The sequence below is a fragment of the Microtus ochrogaster genome, linkage group LG2 (genome assembly GCF_000317375.1).
Source record: "Microtus ochrogaster isolate Prairie Vole_2 linkage group LG2, MicOch1.0, whole genome shotgun sequence".
NCBI classification, from domain to species: domain Eukaryota; kingdom Metazoa; phylum Chordata; class Mammalia; order Rodentia; family Cricetidae; genus Microtus; species Microtus ochrogaster.
The window spans coordinates 21,774,248-21,794,452 of NC_022028.1; the positions used below are offsets into that span (position 1 = coordinate 21,774,248).

The 20,205-nt window shown below is 49.2% G+C and overlaps 1 protein-coding gene across 1 annotated transcript in view; it reads right to left on the minus strand.

The window, feature by feature from the left end:
* The window catches only part of Fam178b (family with sequence similarity 178 member B), a 97,311-nt gene that overhangs the window by 67,566 nt on the left and 9,540 nt on the right, over positions 1-20,205 (minus strand). Inside the window, exons 4-6 of the mRNA XM_026785778.1 lie at positions 14,201-14,353; positions 5,842-5,947; positions 2,901-2,985 (exon numbers count right to left, since the gene is read on the minus strand). Of these exons, the coding sequence (XP_026641579.1) occupies positions 2,901-2,985; positions 5,842-5,947; positions 14,201-14,353 (344 nt within the window). The remainder of the gene's footprint in view (positions 1-2,900; positions 2,986-5,841; positions 5,948-14,200; positions 14,354-20,205) is intronic.

A 20,205-nucleotide genomic window follows, 5' to 3' on the forward strand; every position in this document is an offset into this window, starting at 1 on the left:
CCAGAAGAGGGCACCAGACCTCATTACAGATGGTTGTGAGCCACCATGTGGTTGCTGGGAATTGAACTCAGGACCTTTGGAAGAGCAGGCAATGCCCTTAACCTCTGAGTCATCTCTCCAGCCCCTCAACTTTGCCTTTTTAAAATTTGAGTGCTGGGGTCCAACCCAGGCTTTCCTCTTAGGCAGGCGTTTTTATCACTGATCTCTCTCTTTTCAGCTTTCAACCCTGTCTCATGAGAACATGGAATGCATGACAATCCTACAGCAGTGATTTTAGAGTCACAGAAACCCGAACGCTCATGCTACAGAGCAGAGTATGGAGTTTCCTGTTATATGCCACTAACAGTCAAGGTACAGTTTAATGAAAATATGGCTTGACAACATGAAGGCTGTGTGTGATGTCATGCATTGGCCTGGAACACAACTGGTGTGGGTGGCCCCTTTAGACAGGACAGGCACTCCATTTGGGGCTCACTTGGTCTCCAAGCAACTGAGAGTGCAATCCTACCCTGTGCAGTTTCTAGAGGTGATCAAATGCTCTATGCCCTCCCCTTGGTCATTAGTCTTCTGAGGACAAGGGCTGGCCTGAGTTATCCTGTCCCTCTGCCATCCAGCTGGGCCCTAATGCAGGAGGCCTCCAGGCATCTGTGAATGGATAGTGGATATTCCCTGAGGTAAAGACTAGCAATGTTCCAGAATATTCCACCCTCCAAACTCACCACCAGCTGCTTCTCAATACATCCTGCCCCTTATACATCAGCCTGCCCTGGAGCGCTCAAGTCTCTAACTCCCACAGAACATGCTGAAACTGACCCCCTCTCCTGACTCAGGAAGTGGGCTAGGAGAAAGGTCCTAAAGATAAAAGAAAAGATAAAAGTCACTCCATCAGACCTTCCACAGGACAGTCAGTCAGAGAAGAGCCATCAGTGAGCACACACCCCAGGGAATAGGAACTTGCGTGTGGAAAAGACAGGTGTTAAGGCAGGCGGTCCTGCAGTTTTGCCTAGGGCTAACAGAGGCCCCCAGGGCCCCCAGGTTGTACGTGAACCTGAGGAGCAAGGCTTTTTTTGTAGCCATCCTGGATCTAAATAAACCTTTAGCATGCATCCTGTGCTGGGGTTCAGCTGAGCAGTCAAACATGCTTAACAGGTACGAGGCTTTGCAGCCCTCCTCAACGTCTCTGCCTGTGAGGGGCAGTGGCCACTGTCCTCGCATTGCTGCCCAGCTGCCCAGCTTCTCAAGCCAAAACCTGCTGAACAACTCCCATCTCTCTCCTCAGCCTCGGGGGCTACAATTCTGTGACTTCCCCTTCTTGAGGGACTGTATGCAAATGGGATCAACTGGTTCATCTCAGTTAACACACAGGTTCTAGGATTCATTTATACTGCAGCATATGTCAGAACTGTCTTCCTTCCACTGCATGTCTATTCTGGTCATCACACACACACACACACACACACACACACACACACACACGTGTATATATTTTTATATATATATATATATGTGTGTGTGCACACATATATATATGTATTACAATTCATCATACATCTATGCCATATTTTGTTTGTCTATTCATCTGTCAGGCATGTAGGCTGCTTCCACCTTTTGTCTGTTAACAATGCTATGGTGAACACAGGTGTGCAGATACCTGTTTAAATTAGTTCTTTTGCGGATCAGGCCTGACTTCCTCCAAATCAGTGGGGATCCTGACCTCAGACAGGGAATGTTCTAGCCTAGGGTCTATTCTATTTGGCAGGGGACAGAACCCCAGTCTGGGTTCAAAGGTGATGTCTGAGAACACATTCTGTAGCCAGGGGAGCCAGAACTGAGAACCAGGAACTCGGGAGCTACTCAGTATCCTTCTGACTGGAGGGAAGGCGAGCAGAGTGGAGGAGACACATACCACAGCATGGAGAGGGGTGGACAAGAAAGGCCTCTGTTTCCGAAAGGGCAGGCATGCTGCAGAGGCGGCCCTGGGGCCGCAGAGGGCAACACAGGCCACAGGGGCAGAGGTTACGAAAAGGAAGAACACACTTGGCCTGGTAGCTTCTCAGAAGCCCTTAGTGAGGGGCCTATGGGGGTGTCTGGAATGCTCTGATTTGACAGATGGCTCCATCTTGGCAACTCCTGAAGCAGAGGAGTACAATACAGACACTCACAGGGCCGGAGCTCTGGTGTTCCAGGGGCTACAACCTTGGCCCTCAGAACTGTGTGTTTGCGTGCTCAAGGGTAGAGAGTAATGGCTGGACAAAGGCGGAGCACAGTCCTCTGAGAGGCCCTCTCCCTGCCAGCTGTGAGCAACTTCTAACTGCTTACATAATATTTTTTGGTGCCAAAGTGTCTAGGTTCAGGTACCAAATGATGACAGCCGAGGAAGGTGTAGCCACTAGCAGGACACGAAATGCTTCTCTGGAATGCTGAGTCAAATATACCCAAAATGCCAGACCGGAGGCTGTCACTCAAGGTGCTGTTGGGGGTGGGATGGAGCGGGGGCGGAGGGGCAGTTCTGAGGCTTCCTTCCTGGTGATGCCAGGCTAAAGTGCTTCTTTGATGCACTGCGGCTTTTCTTCCTAGGTCCTTGGAAGAATCTGGATGACAAGCTGTCTTTTGAGCCAGAGCCTGCCTGGGGCAAAACTCACCTTTCTGGATGGTATAGGGATCCCAGGAGGCTGTGAAGTCGGCCTAGATTTGGTCACTGAGAACTGGACCCAGCCTGTGGAGGTCCCAAGGAGCCTGTTGGCTCTGCTTGTCACTAACACTGGAGCCAGAGCCAAAGATGTGCTGTCTGATGTCTCCATTACAGGTGATGCAATGTCCTCAGCACGCTGGGTCGGGGTGGGGTGGAGGGACAGGCTCCAGTATGTGAGTACCGACCTACCCTGCACCCTGGTACTTACCAGGCTGACGGAAAAGTCTGTCTATGCTGAGATCCCAGAGGAGACTAAAAGCTCTTGAAGATGTTTCTGGAGGCCATGTTAGCAACTAGGAAGAAAACAAAAAACATTTAGTACAGAGTAATAGTAGCAAGACTTCATACAAATTTATTATCTTTTTGTTTGTTTATTCTTAAAGAACCTCAAAGGGAGGATCTCATGCAGCCAAGGCTGGCCTGGAACTCACTGTATAGTTAAGGATAACCTTGAACTCCAGGTTTTCCTGTCTCTACCTCCCAAGTGCTGGGATTCTAAGCATAAGTCACCAGAAACAGTTTCATACAAGTATATAATATTGTATATTAAATATATCTCATTTCATGCTTCCAAGTCAAGAGGGTGGAAGGATACTGTCATGGTTGTTGCTGTGTGCCAAGCCTCCCTTCCTACTGCCCAGTGCCACGTATCTGGAGACAGCAAGCAAAGTGGGATTCTCTACCTGGAAGTTGATCTTACAGGCTATGCCTGGCTCAAGAAGTGGCTCTCTCTAGCCCAGAGCTGGGATCTAAGAGCTCAACCCCCACATCCTCAACTTGGACAGTTCTCATGGGTCACCTGGTTCCAGAATGCATCCTCCACCCCACTCTCCACCCCTCCCATACCCAATGAGGAGACTGCTGGACCTGACTGTAAGGAATCATTTGTTCAGTCTCCTGCTCTAGAGGGCCCGTGGTTTTCCTTCTCCCAGCTGTAGTTCTTAAGGGCTCTGTGTCAGAATTTAAGGCCCTGTTCCTCTCCTGCATCCCAGCCTTCTCAAACAGCTTTAATGTCTACCAGGACGAATACAAATTCACTGGGGATGCAGGCTGCCTGCTTCTGTCCACTCTCCCTGGCAAGGCCCACCAACAGGTGAACCTGTGAGCATGTGAGGAGTGCGTGTAAGTTAAGAGTGTCAAGGCCTGGGCTGTTTACCTCATGTGTACAGTGTACCTTCAAGAGGCCCTGGGAGCAAGGAAGAGGCAAACCAAGCCCAGAGGTCACCAAGTCCCAGCAAAAATAGGCTATCTTTAACAAAGGAGTGGCCAACTGAGCAGAGGTGGTAAGTTCTAACGGTCACTCCTCGCCTAGAATAGACCCCAGGTGTCCTGAACAATCTGTGACCTGCCCAGTCTTGGACCAGGTCAGCTACAGTCTTTCACTCAGATGTGGGAATGGGGCCTGGCCTTACTCGGCCATGCGCATAGAGAAGAGAAGGAAGTCTGCCCTGAGTGCCCATCCCTCCCTATCCCTGCTTCTCCTTCTGCCTGAGGCCCAGCCATCTCTGACTGCTCAGTGAGAATCCCCTGCAGTGGGTTTAGGGAGACCCCAGACCTCTCTGTCCTCAGTAGCCTGACAGAGGTATGAAGCAGCACCTGTGCCCTTGTTCCTTGCACGGGCCCTAAGCAGAGCTGGGGATCTGTGAGAGTGGACAGGCTTAAGGACCGACCAGACAGACTGTAGGACAGTCTCGGTTAACCCACTCTGCACTGCTGGCTCCATCATACAATGCTGACACCAAGGACTTGCACAAGGTGACACAGAAGGAAAAGCGACAGAGGCTGAGCTTGCACCTGGGGCTCAACTCCTCTCCTCTGTTTGCCCCTCACGGCACAGTGGAGCTGGCACAAGAGATAGGAGAGGTTTCTCCACGCGGTCCATGGCTTGAATTCCAGAACCTAGTGGAGACTGAGCCATGGAAAGGGAGGGACTTACGCCTATCAGGGTCACACAAGGACCCTCTGTGGGCGATGTTTTAGAGGGGTTCTTTGTGCCTCCCAATGGCCAATTGTGTATTCTGTCATACGCTGTGCACGGAGCAGAGAGAAACTGTGCTGCGGGTGCAGAATAATGGCCTGACTGTTCCCAGCTCCTACCCGCCCTGCCGTCCCAACCTCTCCATCCCAGGAACTGGGAGACGGACCAGGGTGACAACTATGCCCAGGGTCCCAGGACTCCAGCGTTCTTTCCCTCTAGGACAGAAGCACCACAAGCGTCCCCAGAAGGTGCAGAGTGAGCCTTATCTGGAAGGCAGCCAGTCTGCCAAGCTTGAGAAGTGCCTGAATAGCCCACCCTGCATGGCAGCCCTGATTGGCAAGTGGGCTCCAGGCCTCAACTGGCAGCTCTGGTACCAGCTGGAACTTGTGACCAGCCCATCCCCAGACAAGGACAGGTCTGGGCGAGGGGCCAAGGCAAGGCAAATGCAGGACATCTGGAAGGCAGCATTAGGTCCTGGACTGTCTTCTAGCCTCCCACCTACCAGAGGTTTACATCCGCACACAAAATGTGCGTTGCCTTGAGGCAAAATGTTCCTTGGGGAGGAAAGTGGGGCAGAAGGCGCTGTTTTGGGCTTTTCCAGACCACCTACAGCTTCACAAAGCAGAGAACCCTCAAACTCCAGAGTCTATAGCAATGGACTCACAAGCTCAGGTATCCAGGGCTGCAGAGGGGCCTTGGGTGCCCCCTCCAGCTATGCTCCTGGGATGAGCCATTCATGACTGTGACAGCAGGAGTGGGGGGCAGGCAACGGGGGAAAGGTGGTGTTATGATGGACACTCTTGTTGACTAGAATGGACCTAACACTTGTTGACTAGAATGGATCCAATCACTCGGTTCTAAGCACTTCAGGAAAGACATACCCCTCACCCTGTAGGTAGCTCAGGAACACTCTAGAGGCACACAGATTGGGGTTGCTGCACAGAGAACTTCCAGGCTCCATCTCTGGACTTATTTGGGCCTCTCCACCTCCAGGACCTTGACATCTTTAGCATTATAGTGAGGATTAATCCTCACCAGCCTTCCTCCATCCCCTGGATCTGAACTATCCTAAGCAAAAAGCAGCTAAGCATCATCAGTCTGACCCCTGGGCCTGCCTGGGCTATAGGGCTGCATCATTCCCGCCACCTAGCGGCAGGTCTGTGTTTCTCACCTGGAACAGCCACTGGAGCAGAGGTCGCGGGTAATCAGAGGCATGCAGATAGAGGTTGCTCAGGAGGCCCTGGTGCAGGAAGGAGAGCTGCTGGGGCAGTGAGGACCTGTGGGGCCAGAGCAGTCAGGTTAGGGTAAGTAGCTCCAGTTGGCAGAACCAGCTCAGCAAGCTGGTCTCAGTGACTCTGCAGGACTCACCTTTGCTGTGGGATAGCATGAAGCCTATAGGCACATTAAGGACAAATGTACTTTTAGAATCCTTGGCATGAGACACCATGGGAAGGGAAAAAAAAACCCCTATTGATGACATTGTCAGAACAGGCTGTTGTCTCCAGAGTTTCCCACAGACACACTTCATGGTGTCTGAAAGCCACTCTGATTAGTATTTGCCCCTGCTATGTGATAGAGTGGGAAACCAAAGCAAGGATCCTGGCCAAGCAAGGGGAGAAACCAGGGGTCAGGCATCCTTGTCTGAGGCTCCTTCTGGGGCTTCAGCTGCAAGGGGCTGACAGAATTACCCGTGGGCACCTGCATCTGTGGGTCTAGTTATACAGTGTTTCTGCCTCATCTTGTATTTTCCTGACACAGAAGGGACACCTGAGAGGGTGGGAAAATGACAGAAAGAGCCCGGGACTGGGGACTTCTGGGAAGGAAATACCCAGCAAGGATTCCATGAAGCCTTCCTCAGACTGTGTGCCGGCCGCACCTGTCCCGGGAGTGCATACGTGTGCTCAGGTCAGTAACATGGCTCTAACCAGAACCTAGTTGTAAGCTCCTGCACCCCGTCAGAAGCAGGCTGCTGGCTGGAAGCTAAGCTCTGGCAGGTACCTTGACCTTCAGGACCCCGGGTCTTCAGAAAACAAAATAGGGTAGTTAGCTGTTCCAGTCCATTGCGTGCAGCTTTAGCGCTTTGGAAGAAACTTTAGAAGGCTTGGTTGGACTTAGTCACTTTCTGAGTCCCTGGTCACTTGAATCTGGGTGTGAGGTAAGGTACTACACCCTCCACACATTTTTTGTGCTTTTTTTTTTTTTTTTTTTAGAAAACAGTCCAAAGATGGCCACTTGGATTATTCCAGGAAATGAAACCATGAAGGAAATATTCAGATAACATCATGTGTCCCGATCCTTTTGGTCAGCCCTCCCTGTTCTACTACTGTTTTGAAAAGGACATCATACTGCCATCTGCCAGGAACAGACTGCTCTGAAACCGAGATTTTCCCTTGAGCCAAACTGCCATCACTCTGAGCCTGTCCTGGCCATTTACAAATTATATATCTCTAAAGTCATTTAAATCTGGAAGAGAAAGAGACATTGTTCCTGTGGTCACGACAGGTTAACCACTCTGAAACACGGTCCTGTGTGTGTACAGGTCCTACCAGTTCTGTCCCAGGTGCCTGTCACAAGGACGCTTTCTTGATGCAACCAAAGGGACAGCACCCCCAGCAAAGGAAATCAGAGTTTTACATACTGGCAGGATCTGCTAAGAAGCAAGTGTCGAGGCCACTGCAAAGCAGGGGATTCTGGGAGACACTGGCTCTGGCATGCTTCTGGGGTGGGGCACCCTGCCAGTTGCTCAGTGGGGAAGCCAACTGCACAAGCCCCTGCTGGCCTGGAGCAACACATTTTCAACTGCCGCACGGAGGGAGTGTCGCACTGTCTTCCTTCTGCTCCACGAGAGCTGCCCGCAGTTCATCCCTGTCAAGGTTGATTTCATCCATCAGGCAAGGAGCAAGGGAGCCAGGGAAGGCCTTACCCACGGTTCACTGCAGCAAATGGCTTTCTAGGCATCCTAGGTCTCCAGCTAAATGAGATGCAAAGAGATGAGACTGGGGAGTGAGCCAAGTGTGGCTCACTGGACGTGAGGGGAGCTGCTGGTCACAGTGACACAGGGCCTAGAGCAGACACTGGCCTGACCCTCAAGAGGAAGCACAGGCCCCATAACATCCCTGGTCAGGGAGGCCTGGAACAAAAAGGAAGGAAGGTGTGTCATGAAAACTCGAAAACCTTGGGTGACATAGTCGGTTGTCAGAGTCAAAAGCCAGTGTCCAATCTCCACACCAAGAATGCTGACATTGGGCCAGACAGATGGCTCAACTGGTAAAGGCTCTCGCGGCCAGTCCTGACGACCTGATTCTGATCCCTGGACCCATATAGTAGAAGGAGAACTGACTCCTAAAAGCTGATCTTTGTTCTCCGTGAGCATGGTATGGTGTGCTGTGATCACACATCCACGCACATGTACATACACACACACACACACATATGATAAAAAAATTAAACAACATTAACAAAAACCCAAAATAAAAAAGAACACTGATGCTGGGTCCTAGCTCATACCTTTACCAATGCTGAGGTCAGAGGTTAGTTTGAGAATGTTAGAGGACTCTGGAGAAGGGAGGGACAGCAGATGCCACACAGTCCAGGCTGAGCATGAAGCTCCCAGCTGTCATCCCCAGGATGCCAGTGAAGGAAAGGTCCCATGGAAGGCCCTTAGCTGTGGATGGAAAGGAGAGGGACAGGGTACAGCCACACTGTATGCACGGCTAATCCCCAGCCATCACAGCTATGACAGAGGGCAGATATCTTTTTCCTCACCGCCTGCTGCAACAGAAGGGAGGGAGGCAGGAAGTCGGCCAAACAAGGAGAAAGACAGCCAGCAGACAGCAAATGGGGGACCAGCTTGGTTCACATGGTGGGCTGCTGAACAAAGCTGCAGCCTCCTTGGAATGTCTGACCCCGATACTGCCCAAGGGGAGAGGCTTCCAGCTTCTGCCTGCAAGTCCACTTTATGGGCAGCAGTCCCAATGGGAAGAGTCTCTAAATGCCGCGCGAATCCCAGTGACAGCAGAAGGATAAACACCACGGGGAACTATTTATACAGTATCACTTCCTGGGCCCTTGCCAAGTTTTCAGATGCAAAGTTTCAATAAAACGCCCAAATGGAGTAGAATGAATAACGGTAGAAATGTCTGCCTGTGCCCCGCTTTTCTCCTTTGTTTAAAGAGAAGAATGCGATACCACCCTGTTAGATGCCTAGGGATGCCAGAAAAGTGGCCCAGTTTTGCAGTTTCCCCTTCATTCTGGGGGCACCTGCTGCCAGCAGGATGGTCCACATTCCATGGCTGGCTTTAACCTGTCACCCTCTTCCAGGAAAGGTGCACACAGTAAAATAGGAGCCTGAGCTGTGGGGTCCCGGGTTGATGTAGGTAGGCACTGTACGCCACATAAGCCGAGAAGTTCAGACATCCCCACCTCCTGCTTCCTCCCAGAGGAACAGCTCAGGCTGCACCTAGGCTTCCTGAGAGCTTGTGTTCCCTCACACCAAAAAGGGACACACAGGCACATACACAGACACAGACACACACACACAAATACACACACACACACACACACACACACACACAAGTGAGCACTGCAGAGGCTGGTGCTCCTGGGAGTAGGCCTCTGCTATGCCGCAAGTGGGCCTCCATCTAGTCTGATGCCCTTCCAGTTCCCTATTTGGAAAGATCACATTTCCTTTCAACTTCTGTCAATGAAGGAAGAAACAAGGTTTGGCTTCTGGGATCCTAGGAACCAATGGCTGGCATTAAGGCATGTAATCTGGGTTCCAGGGATCCGATCCGAGGTCATATGTCAGTCGACCTGGTGATAGACAAGGGAGGTACTCTGGGGAAGCTCTAGTTGCATGGTGGGACCTGGGGCAGCATTTCTGCACAAGAACCCGAGAATCTGCACGAGGAGCCGCAGACTTGGAGCCCTTGCCCTGTCACTCCAGAGGGTTGGCACGCTTCATCTGCGAGGACACGTCCCATTTTGCTGAGAGGAACATGTTCTCCCTTCATGGCAGGTGCAGAGGCAATGTTCCTCAAGAGGAGACTTTTAAAACAGCAGCACCCACGTCCCCTCCTCTGAGGATCACCACCATACCTCCCAACCGTAAAAGGTTTGAAAAATGCAAGAGTGCAACTTGAAAACTTACTTGTTGGCTCACAAAACATTAAACTGTGTGCATGCATGTGCTCCTGTACATGCGTGTGTGTGATGTGTGAATACATGTGTGTACCACAGTTCACAGGTAGAGCACGCATGTGCTCCTGTACATGCGTGTGTGTGATGTGTGAATACATGTGTGTGTACCACAGTTCACAGGTAGAGGTAGAGGACAACTCTTGGGGATTGATTCTCTCCTTGCACTGTGGGTTCAAGGATCAAACTCAGGTCACCAGGCTTAGCAGCAAGTGCCTTTCCTGCTGAGCCACTCAGTGGCCTAGGACTGACAGTATGTGGGGCAGTCTTGTAATCTTGAACTTTCTTCTAAGGTCATGTTTCTTTCTGACAATACCATAGGACCATGATGGGATGGCTATTGCTCCCACTCTTACGCCTAGACTTGAAGACTTGGGTATAATCAGGAAACAAAAGAAGGTCCAAGGAGGTGGTCTCTACCCAGTGTCCAGCCCCTTGCTGGGCTGTCACACAAGGGCATACCTCTAGAAAGCAAAGTAAGACTCAACACCACTGAGCTGAGACACTCCAGCACCACGGCCTTTGTTCATTAGCATATCTGAGGGAGGAGGAAGGTCCGAGTTCTTCCTCTAGGGAAGCTGGGCAGCCACCTGGCTCCCTTTGGCAGGGCAGCTCTGATCCCAGATCATAGCTCCACGGGCCATCTCATCTGTCAAACACTTCCTGCCACCAGCCAGCCTGTTACAGGCAGAAATACGCTGATGGTGCCACCCCCACCTTTCCCTCCCCCACCCTGTGCTAAGGCAGCCTTCCTTTCTCCGACACCCAGACACCCTGCCTTGTCGGCCCACTCCCAGCCAGCTGCTTTCCTTGCTCCTCTGCCTGTCGCCCTCTTCCTTCCTTCCTTCTCCCTTTCATCCCTTCCTACGATGGCAAGGTGAACCTTTACCAGGGGTCACATGCACACCTCAGGAGCTCACACCTTCTAGGCTTCTAGACACTGACACACTATTGATAACAGAGAAAAGCTGATAAGAATGCGTGTTTCCAAAAAACTAGGAAAATGGCTATGTTAGGGCATCGAAGCAACATATCACTACTTATGACAGCATCATACAATGAAATTGTAGTTTTTTTGACTTTGTTCTGATACCAGTCAGAACCATCTCTAAACATTTATGGAGACAGTGCTCGCTGCCATTGTCTACTGACCAGAGTTCAGGTCCTAGGGCCCATGTGGAAGGCAGACACCGACTCCTAAAAGCTGTCCTCTGACCCCACACACATAAGACAATCAGAATTTGAACACTGACTGATAGGGATGAAAAGCTACTCTCTTTAGGGGCAACAGCATCTGCAAACAGAATGCTATGTTGCCAGGCAGGAAGAGAGAGAAAACACTGACTCACCCTGCTACAGCTGAGGAATGGGAACGTGGAGGTCACACCGCTCATTCCACCCTCAGACAAGCCTGCGGCCTTCCAGAATAGAGACCTTTACAAGGGGGCTGGAGAGCTGGCTCAGTGGTTAAGAGCACTTGCTGCTCTTGCAGAGAACCTGGGTTTGATCCCCAGCACTCACACAGTGGCACACAACCATCCCTAACTCCAGGCTTGGGGACCCAGTGTTCTCTTCTGACTTTCCAAGGCAAGCACATAACACTGCAAGGAGAATATTCACTCACATTTATCTACATATATATTTATGAGTCAGTGCTTTGCCTGCAGTATGTAGACTTATGTGTGTGTGCACCCATGTGTGTAATATATATATCTTGAACAGCAACATCTAAATGTTACTGGTAGTCTTTAAAGCAGAGATAGACTGAGAACTAACAAGATCAAGCTCATGCTGTAGTTAAAGTGGATGGGTCACGGTGGTCCTTTCTCCATCCGTTTGGCCTCCACCACAGCCACCAGCCCATAATCTGGTTATCCAGCAGAAGGCAACTGCTCTAAATTCTCTTTATCTTTCTCTTATATTCTTGGACATGAGCTCACAACTGCCAAGTGTTGGGCATGATTGTGGTAAACCATTTAAAAATCCCCTTCCAGAACAATTCTTCAGTGATTATGTGATAATGAGCACGAATTTACTTCCCAGAAGAGGAGGAGCAAGGCAGCTGTCCCTATTGTCATCAAGCCTGCTTCTGGCGGGGACAAACTTTCCAGTATTGATGGCACACAGACTGAAGACAGTATCCCCAGCAAATATACTAGTCCCTCGCTGTTTGTGCGGGATCTGATCCATTGATTCCCAGTAGATGACCAAAATGGTGGCTGGTACTAACTGCTACACGATGTGTGTCTGTGTGTGGGTATGCACACAGTCGCCTGTGGAGTCCAGGAGAGGGTGTCATAGCCCCTGGGAATGGAGTTACCAATGGCTGTGAGTTGCCCCACGTGGGTGCAGTGTACACGCTTAACCACTGAGTCAACTACAGCCCTTCAACCTTAGCAACCCCAGTATATAATGCTTTTCTTTCCTAAAGTCAAGAACTTACACCTTTTGACTTAGAGGAAGCATCATGGCTTCTCTTTGGCCTGTCCGAACTCCGACTAGCACTGCACCTATGCTCTACAGTCACTAAGAAGAGAAGAGATTCCTTGACTACAAGCTCTTCCACACTTTGAGGATCAATCTGAGAATGGAGCTGGCTACTTGATGATTAATGGGTGGGGAGCATGCCCAGTGAAGATCACCAGACACAGGCAAGGTTCGCACTCCAAACTGATGGAGGTGATGGCACAAATTCCAACATTCTACTCAGAATGGTAAACATGTAAAAACCTACAAATTATTTCTGGATTTGCTCATTTAATATATCCAGACCACAGTTGGTCACAGGTAATTGAAACTGCATGAGATATAACTATGGAAAAGGGACCCTGTTATAGGTGGGAGTGATCACCATAGGTGCTGATAGCCCAGACCCTGGCCCTGTGCTAATTGAGATCCCCAGGCCATGTGCGATGAGTCTGACTCAGGTTGTTCTATACAACTGGAATACTGGGAGAGGAAAAGGCAGTATGAACATGTGAACACGTGGCCTGGTGTATACTATAATGTAGACAGTTTTTCAAGGAAATGTATACATCCAGGGAGTGAAGAAAGGTCTCAGTGGTAAAGAGCACATTCTGCTCTTCCAGAGGACCCAAATGTGGTTCTAAGCACCTACAACTCCTGGTCCCAGGGAATCCAATACCCTCCCTGGCTTCCTCAGGTACTGCATGCACATAGCATACATTCATACAAACAAACATACATACACACACACAATAAAATAAAAAATTTTTTTTTTAATTTAAAATAAGAGTTTATAGCTGGTCAGTGGTGGCACACCCCTTTAATCACAGCACTTGGTAGGCAGATCTCTGTGAATTCAAGGCCAGCCTGGTCTACAGAGTGAACTCCAAGACAGCCAAAACTGCAAAGAGAAACCCTTTCTCAAATAAAAAAGTTTATATAACTAAATTAGTAAATTTTCTAAATAGACATGCATGCCTACGCTACTGTGACAGATAATCCTGGTTGTCACCTTGACACTCCTTCGAAGCTGGACACTCAGTTGAAGAATTGCCTCTTGGCATGTCTGTGGGAGCATTTTCTTGACTGCTAATTAATGAAAGAGGCCCCAGGTCACTGAGGGCAGTACCATTCCTAGGCAGGCAAGGCTGGTTTCTATAACAATGGCAGCTGAACATGAATGAGCCTGAGATCAAGCCAGTAAGCAGCATTTCTCCATGGCCTTGGTTTAGGTTCCTGCCTCCAGGTTCTTACTTGAGCTTCTGCCTTGACTTCCCTTCATGATGGCCAGTCTGTTTGATTATCAATTATCATTATTGAAAACAGAAAATTAATATAATTACCTCTATTCATAAAAGGTGCCATATTCATGTTATTCAAAATACTGCTTTGGATTTCCTTATTTAAGGTGGCCCCTGTCTCTGAGACAGACCACACTATTCCCTCTATTCCCCGATGTGTCTTGGAGTTTCTCTCGACGTGATAAAATACTAGGACCATGACAACTTGGGAAGGAAAGGGTTTATTCCATCTTTACTTCCAGGTAGCAGTCCATCACTGAGGGAAGTTAGAGTAGGAATCACACAGGGCAGAGACCTGGAGGCAGGAGCTGATGCAGAGGCCATGGAGGAGTGCTACTTACTGGCTTGCTCCCCATGGCTTGCTTAGCCTGCTTTTAGATAGTCCTGAGAGATACCTGCTCAGGAGTGGTACCATTTACAGTGGGCTTGGCCCTCCCACATCAATTATCAATCAAGAAAATGCATCACAGACTTGTCCTCAGGCCAATCCAGTGGCAATACTGAAGTTCCAAAATGATTCTGTCTTGTGTGAGGTTGACATAAAAATAGCCAGCGCAGCATGCTCACCTGAGGAACAGCTCCTCCAGTTGGCTGTGTGGCTTCAGACTGGAGGAGTCCAGGATGCAAGGCAAAGGGTAACATCTCTGCAAAAATACAGTTTCACCTGGATGCACTGGCGAAATGAACTGCACGGATATGGAGAACTTCTCTACCAGCCTCCTGGCAAGGCAAGGGGAAGGGCAGGAGTCAGAGGTGTTCCTGGTTCTACTGCAACCTACAGAATGCTCAAAGGGGAACGAGGAGAGGGGCTGGGTATAGCCAGGGCCAGGGTGGTGTCCAGTAAGGGATGAGGAGGCACCAATTGATGGGGCACCATGAGTGTGGGTCTCCATGCTGGCTGGACCAACCACCCAATGAGCCTGCTGGAATGCAGATCCTAACCAGCTACACCGTCTGTCAGCCTGTTAGAATCCGCCCTGGGCACACAGGCAGGGAAGGAACAAGGTGAAGAAGGAACTCTTTGCAATTCTATCATGACCCATAGAGACAATATAGGAAGTGGGAAGACAGTTAAGGTCAATCCTGAGAACAAACTGAGTCTCTACACAGTGAACTGTACTGATAGCCAATGACAACACACTGATGGGGGCACCAGCCTGAAGACTAGGGAGAGGATGTGTGTGTGTGTATGTGTGCGCATGTGTGTGATCTCCTAATGGATTCCAAGATCCTAAATGGACGCCTGTAATTGCAGCTAATATTGAATCATATAACATAATGCCTTTTTCACAACTAAATTCTTGTCACACACCATGGCTGTAACTTACGTACTCTGAAGTGCAACAGGGAACCGCGCACCAATTTCTTTTTCCTTTTCCACAGCTTTGCAGATGGAGGATCTGCTCTTCTGTAGATCTTGGCAAACCACAGCAGACAATTTCCCCCTTTTCTTAAATTGCGAATGTTCACCCTTTTTCTTAAATGAAGTGCTTTTCAGCCTTTCGCTGCATATCTGAACTTCCTGCATCACTACTGTGCTTTGGGGTTAACTGAACACAGGCATTGGTCCTGTTGCTGCTGATCTGCTCGGCCAGGTTCCCAGGGAGTAATGGGTGAGTAGAGTATTCAGAGTGGATCCACAGGACAAAGGGGTGATCACTGTCCTGGGAAGATGGAGCCACACCACAAGATTGAATCGCAATACTCAGCACGGTGTGCAGTTGAAAGCTTACACACTGTTTGCTTTTGGAATTGTTCACTTAATATTTCCAGACAGCAGTTGACTATGGTTACTAAAAGAATGACAAATGAAACCAGACAAGGGGTAATTTCTCTACATATATGCCATACATAGCATGCCTAGACACAAGAGCATCCCACATGATTGACACTTCCAGCTATGATCCTTTTGGACAGAGTTAGGTGGGGAGGAGAGGAAGAGTGGACATTTCCTGTTTGCAGTATAAAGCTACACTCCTCTCAGAGTTCTGATAATACAGCATATATTCAAAAACAATAAAGCAAGCAAGCAACAGATATCATACTCCCTCCTCTAACTGCAAGGTGGCCCATGGGTTCCCAACCAGATGTGCTGTCTGAGATATCAAAACCCAGAGGAGGAGGAAGTTGGGAGTCTCTCAGAATCTGGGACATAAGTGGCTGCCCTTGGCGATGGGGCCATGCACCCTTCTACCTGATAGCCGCCATGTGAACCTGACTCACTTTCTGGCGAAGTGACCCAACAGAAGACTCTGGTGGCATCACAGGGCTGTCCTGTGGATGAAATGGAGCAATAAGTGGGATAAAGGTGGAAACCCAGAAGATTCAGGCTCTGCAGGCTTTCTAAGAGTCCGATATCTACAATACAAATAGTAAAATAACTGCTTGGTAATGTCTCTGCTACAGAATGTTCCAGCTATCATAGTTTCTTTTGTTACTTTTATAACTGGGAGAAAATGTGCAAGTTATTAAAAAAATCAGTAATAAGTAGGCTCATCATCTAGCCCTTTCCCCCAAGCCATCACTCAAAGGGACCTTTGTAATGTGAACTGTAATGTATGTGTATCATTAGAGATTCCGAGACACTGTCACACGTCTAATTAGGGATTTCCTGTGCAGCCTAGAGCGGAGAATAAAGGGCCGTGTTGTGGTTTAAATATCTGCCTCTCCATTCCCCGCCCTCCCCCAGCTCAGCACACACATAAGGTCTTTTAACTTTAAGAAAGAGATAATTTTAGATGTCATCCTGCCAAGATTCAAGCCAATTCTTAAGGACTGAGCGGACACTTCTCTCGGGATGATCAGGGTCCTTTCCACCACAGATAGTTGTGGCACTCGCATGACGTCTTGTCTGGCAGATGGTGCCTAAGCCCCCACCCTTGGCCTTATCCCTTCCAACCCATATCGCCTCGCTGGCCCTCACCACTTCCTCTGGCCCCATTCAGAGACAGAACAGGTCGGCAGTTTTCTACACCAGTGAGTCATTTTTTAATTTTAATGCATAAGGTTGAACCATCCGCCACGATGATCCTACATCAAAACCACCACCTCAAAGTGGCTGTTGTCAAAGAGGCTCTCTCAAAGCCCCACTGGAGAATGTCATGCGCCCAGAAAATGAGCCATGATTTCAAAGCCACAAACACCTTCTGCTGTAAGCAGCTACACATAGCTCCTTTCTGTGTGGAAATTCCTGACCTTCAGGCCGTGACTTCCACAATCCTGTGTGCGCTCAGGAGAAAGGTCAAAAGAAGCAAAACTATCCTTACTACCGAGATCTAAAAAGCATTGTTTTCTTTTTGATTTGGGGCCAGGAAGATGGCTCAGTGGTTAAAGGCACTTGTCATTAGACATGAAAACTTGAGTTCAATCCCTGGAAGGAGAGAACCAACTTCTAGAAATATCCTTTGACCTCCACACATGAACTGTGGAACATGTACAACCCACCCCAATAAACAAATGTAGTAGAAGTTTAAAAATCTTTGTATAATGTATGACTTGTGCGTTTGTGCACCCGTGTGTTCATCTGAAGGTCAGAGGACAACCTTGGGTATTGGTTCTTACCGACTACCTTATTTGAGACAAAGTCTCTTTCTTTCTCTCTCTCTTCTGAGACTGAGTCTCACTATGTCACTTGGTTGATCTGGAACTTGCTGCATTGACTAGGCCAGCCTGAAATTTACAGAGATGGGCTTCCTCTGCTTCCCTAAAGCTATGCACTACTACATCTATTTTTTTCTTTTTCCTTCCTTTTTGTGTCCCTGGCACTGTGCACTCCAGGACAGCTGGCCAGCCAGTTTCCAGGGCGTCTTCTGACTCTGCCTTCCATGCTTTAAAGATTCCTAGACTCACAATGCTATGGCCAGTTTTCCATGGCTTCTGGGGATATGAACTCAGGTCCTCATGCTGATCTAGCAAGTGCTTTTCTCACTGAGCCATTGTTTCAGCTGACACAGATTTTACAGAAGTTGTAAGAGGCTTCATTCCAAGGTCATGTGTCCAGTGAGTTGAGGCCCCTGAAGCCAAATCCACAGCCTGTGTCTGCTCCTAGTGACGCCACCACAGCGTCCCTCCCCTCCTCCCCCCCACTGTTTCAGCTCACCTCCTGCTCCACCACTTCGTCAGGGGCCTCCTAGGACACCAGGCAGTCTCTGTACCTGCCCTGCAGGGGTCTGGTGGAAACCTGACAAATTCCTAGCAACCTGGGTCCCCAGGCAGCATGCAAAAGGTGCTTGCTGTGCCCAACTGATGGCTGTCCTAGTCATGACAGGTTCCCAGGCTTTCACCGTGAAGAGGAAACGGAGAGAAAACAAGAACAAAACCTACAGCTTCACCTGCTTTTAGTCATTGCTCCCTCCGATCTCAGGGATTGTAGCCTCAGCCAGACAGAAATGATTCTTTTTATCTTTTCTTTTTCTTAAGATTTATTTATTTATTCTGTATACAGTGTTCTGTCTGTATTTTGCTCGCACACCAGAAGAGGGCACCTGATCTCATCATAGATGGTTGGGAGCCACCATGTGGTTGCTGGGAATTGAACTCAGGATCTCTGGAAGAGCAGTCAGTGCTCTTAACCTCTGAGTCATCTCTCCAGCCCCAGCAATGGCTCTTTGGGTTGCTTTATTACTTGGAGACTGATTTTGATCTCTGACCAGCCAGAATCTTGACCCCACTTGCCTGCCTTTTGCATTGGCCTCTCCACCTATTCTCCAGCCATGCTTGCTTCCAGCAGCCCAACACAAAGTCATGGTCCCTGCCGTTACTACCTGCTGCTGCACCTCCCTACAGCCCTGCTCTCTGAGCACTAACTGTTCAACAGTCACTGGTGCTGGCTCTAGGACCACGTCCTTTTCTGCTTCCTCCTCACAGCCTCAGCTAGGGACCTCCACCCTTAAGCACGGGTCTCTGTACTTGCTTCTCATACCATCTTATCCTGTTTCAAGGCTCTTTGTTTGCTGTTGAGTGGGGTCTTGCTTTGTAGCTGGGCCGTATTACATAGCTTAGTCTTGCCTTGAACTTTCGGTGACTTTCTTGCCTCTGCCTTCTGACTACTGAGAAAACAGGCATGTGATATTATGTCTGGCTTCTTTCAGGCTTTTTTTTTCTTTTTTGGCTTTTCGAGACAGGGTTTCTCTGTAGCTTTGGTTCCTGTCCTGGAACTAGCTCTTGTAGAACAGGCTGGGCTCGAACTCACAGAGATCTGCCTGCCTCTGCCTCCCGAGTGCTGGAATTAAAGGCATGTACCACCACCTCTCCGCTCTTTCAGAATTTTTTAATCATCTACACATGGTGACTCCCAAAGTTGCCTCTTCCAGCCACCTACATGTTCCCCACTACTTCTAAAGCCAATATCTGCTTACTGGATCTTTCTCTGCACCTTTAAAGATCCCTCCATGCTGAGTGTGATGGTGCATACCTTGTCTTAGGGTTTCTATTGCTGTGAAGAGACACCATAACCATGGCAGCTCTTACAAAGGAAAGCATTTAACTGGGGTTGGCTTACAGTTTCCAAGGCTCAGTCCATTATCACCATGACAAGGAGTATGGTGGCACACAAGCAGGCAGTTACAGTGCTAGAGAGGTAGCCAGAGCTTTACATCCTGATCCTCAGGCAGAAGAGAAGTGACTGGGCTTGCCATGGGCTTTTGAAACCTCAAAGCCCATGCCCAGTGATACACCTCCTCCATCAAGACCACACCTCCTAACCCTACTCAAACACTCCATCAACTAAGGACTAGATATTCAGATACATGAGCCTGTAGGGCCGTTCTCATTCAAACCACTGCATGTCAGGGATCCCAAACATTGGGAGACAGAGGTAGGTGGATGAAACCTGAGGTCAGCTAGGAGGCCTGTTTCAAAGAATAAATAAAAACAAAGGCTGTCCCAGTCTTCCAGCTGCTCAAGCCAAAGTCTGCAGCGTTCCCTGCTTTGATTCTTTTTCTCCCATGCCCTATAGCCAACTTACTAGCAAACCGTCACTTTTATCTGAAGCAGCCAGCTCTTGCCTGCCCTGCCTACCTGCCTACAGTTGTGGGCAGCATCAATTCCCCTAGACTAACTGCTGGGACTGCATGTGATACTATGAGACAGTGTCTTGGTTCTCCCACGGCTCCCTGATTGGGACTCCCTCCTTCAGGAACTGTGGAAACTAAAACTCCCCTTCCCCAAGGGGGATCCCAAAGACACTGAGGCCCTCAATCTGCAGAATCTTCCCTTTGATCTACCTTACTTGACAGTTATGAGACTCCTAACTAATCATAGAGAGTCCTTCCTCAGGCTCTGAGGAAGAAATGCTGCTGAGAGCGGCTCAGCCCCTGAGCAGCTGGGCAAAGGGGAAACATTTCTCATGCAGCCCCTCAACAGCTGTGCCTGTGCAAGGAGATCTCCAGAAAAACACAAAAAGGCAGATTTCAGAGCATTTCCTGAGCAGTAGTATGTCCACAGGCAACAAGGAAGCTCTGTGCACTTCAAAATTCACCTGTGTCTTCACTGTTCCTACTGTCCTTCGTGACAAGCGATGGAGGTGATCCTGTGTCTTCACTGTTCCTACTGTCCTTCGTGACAAGCGATGG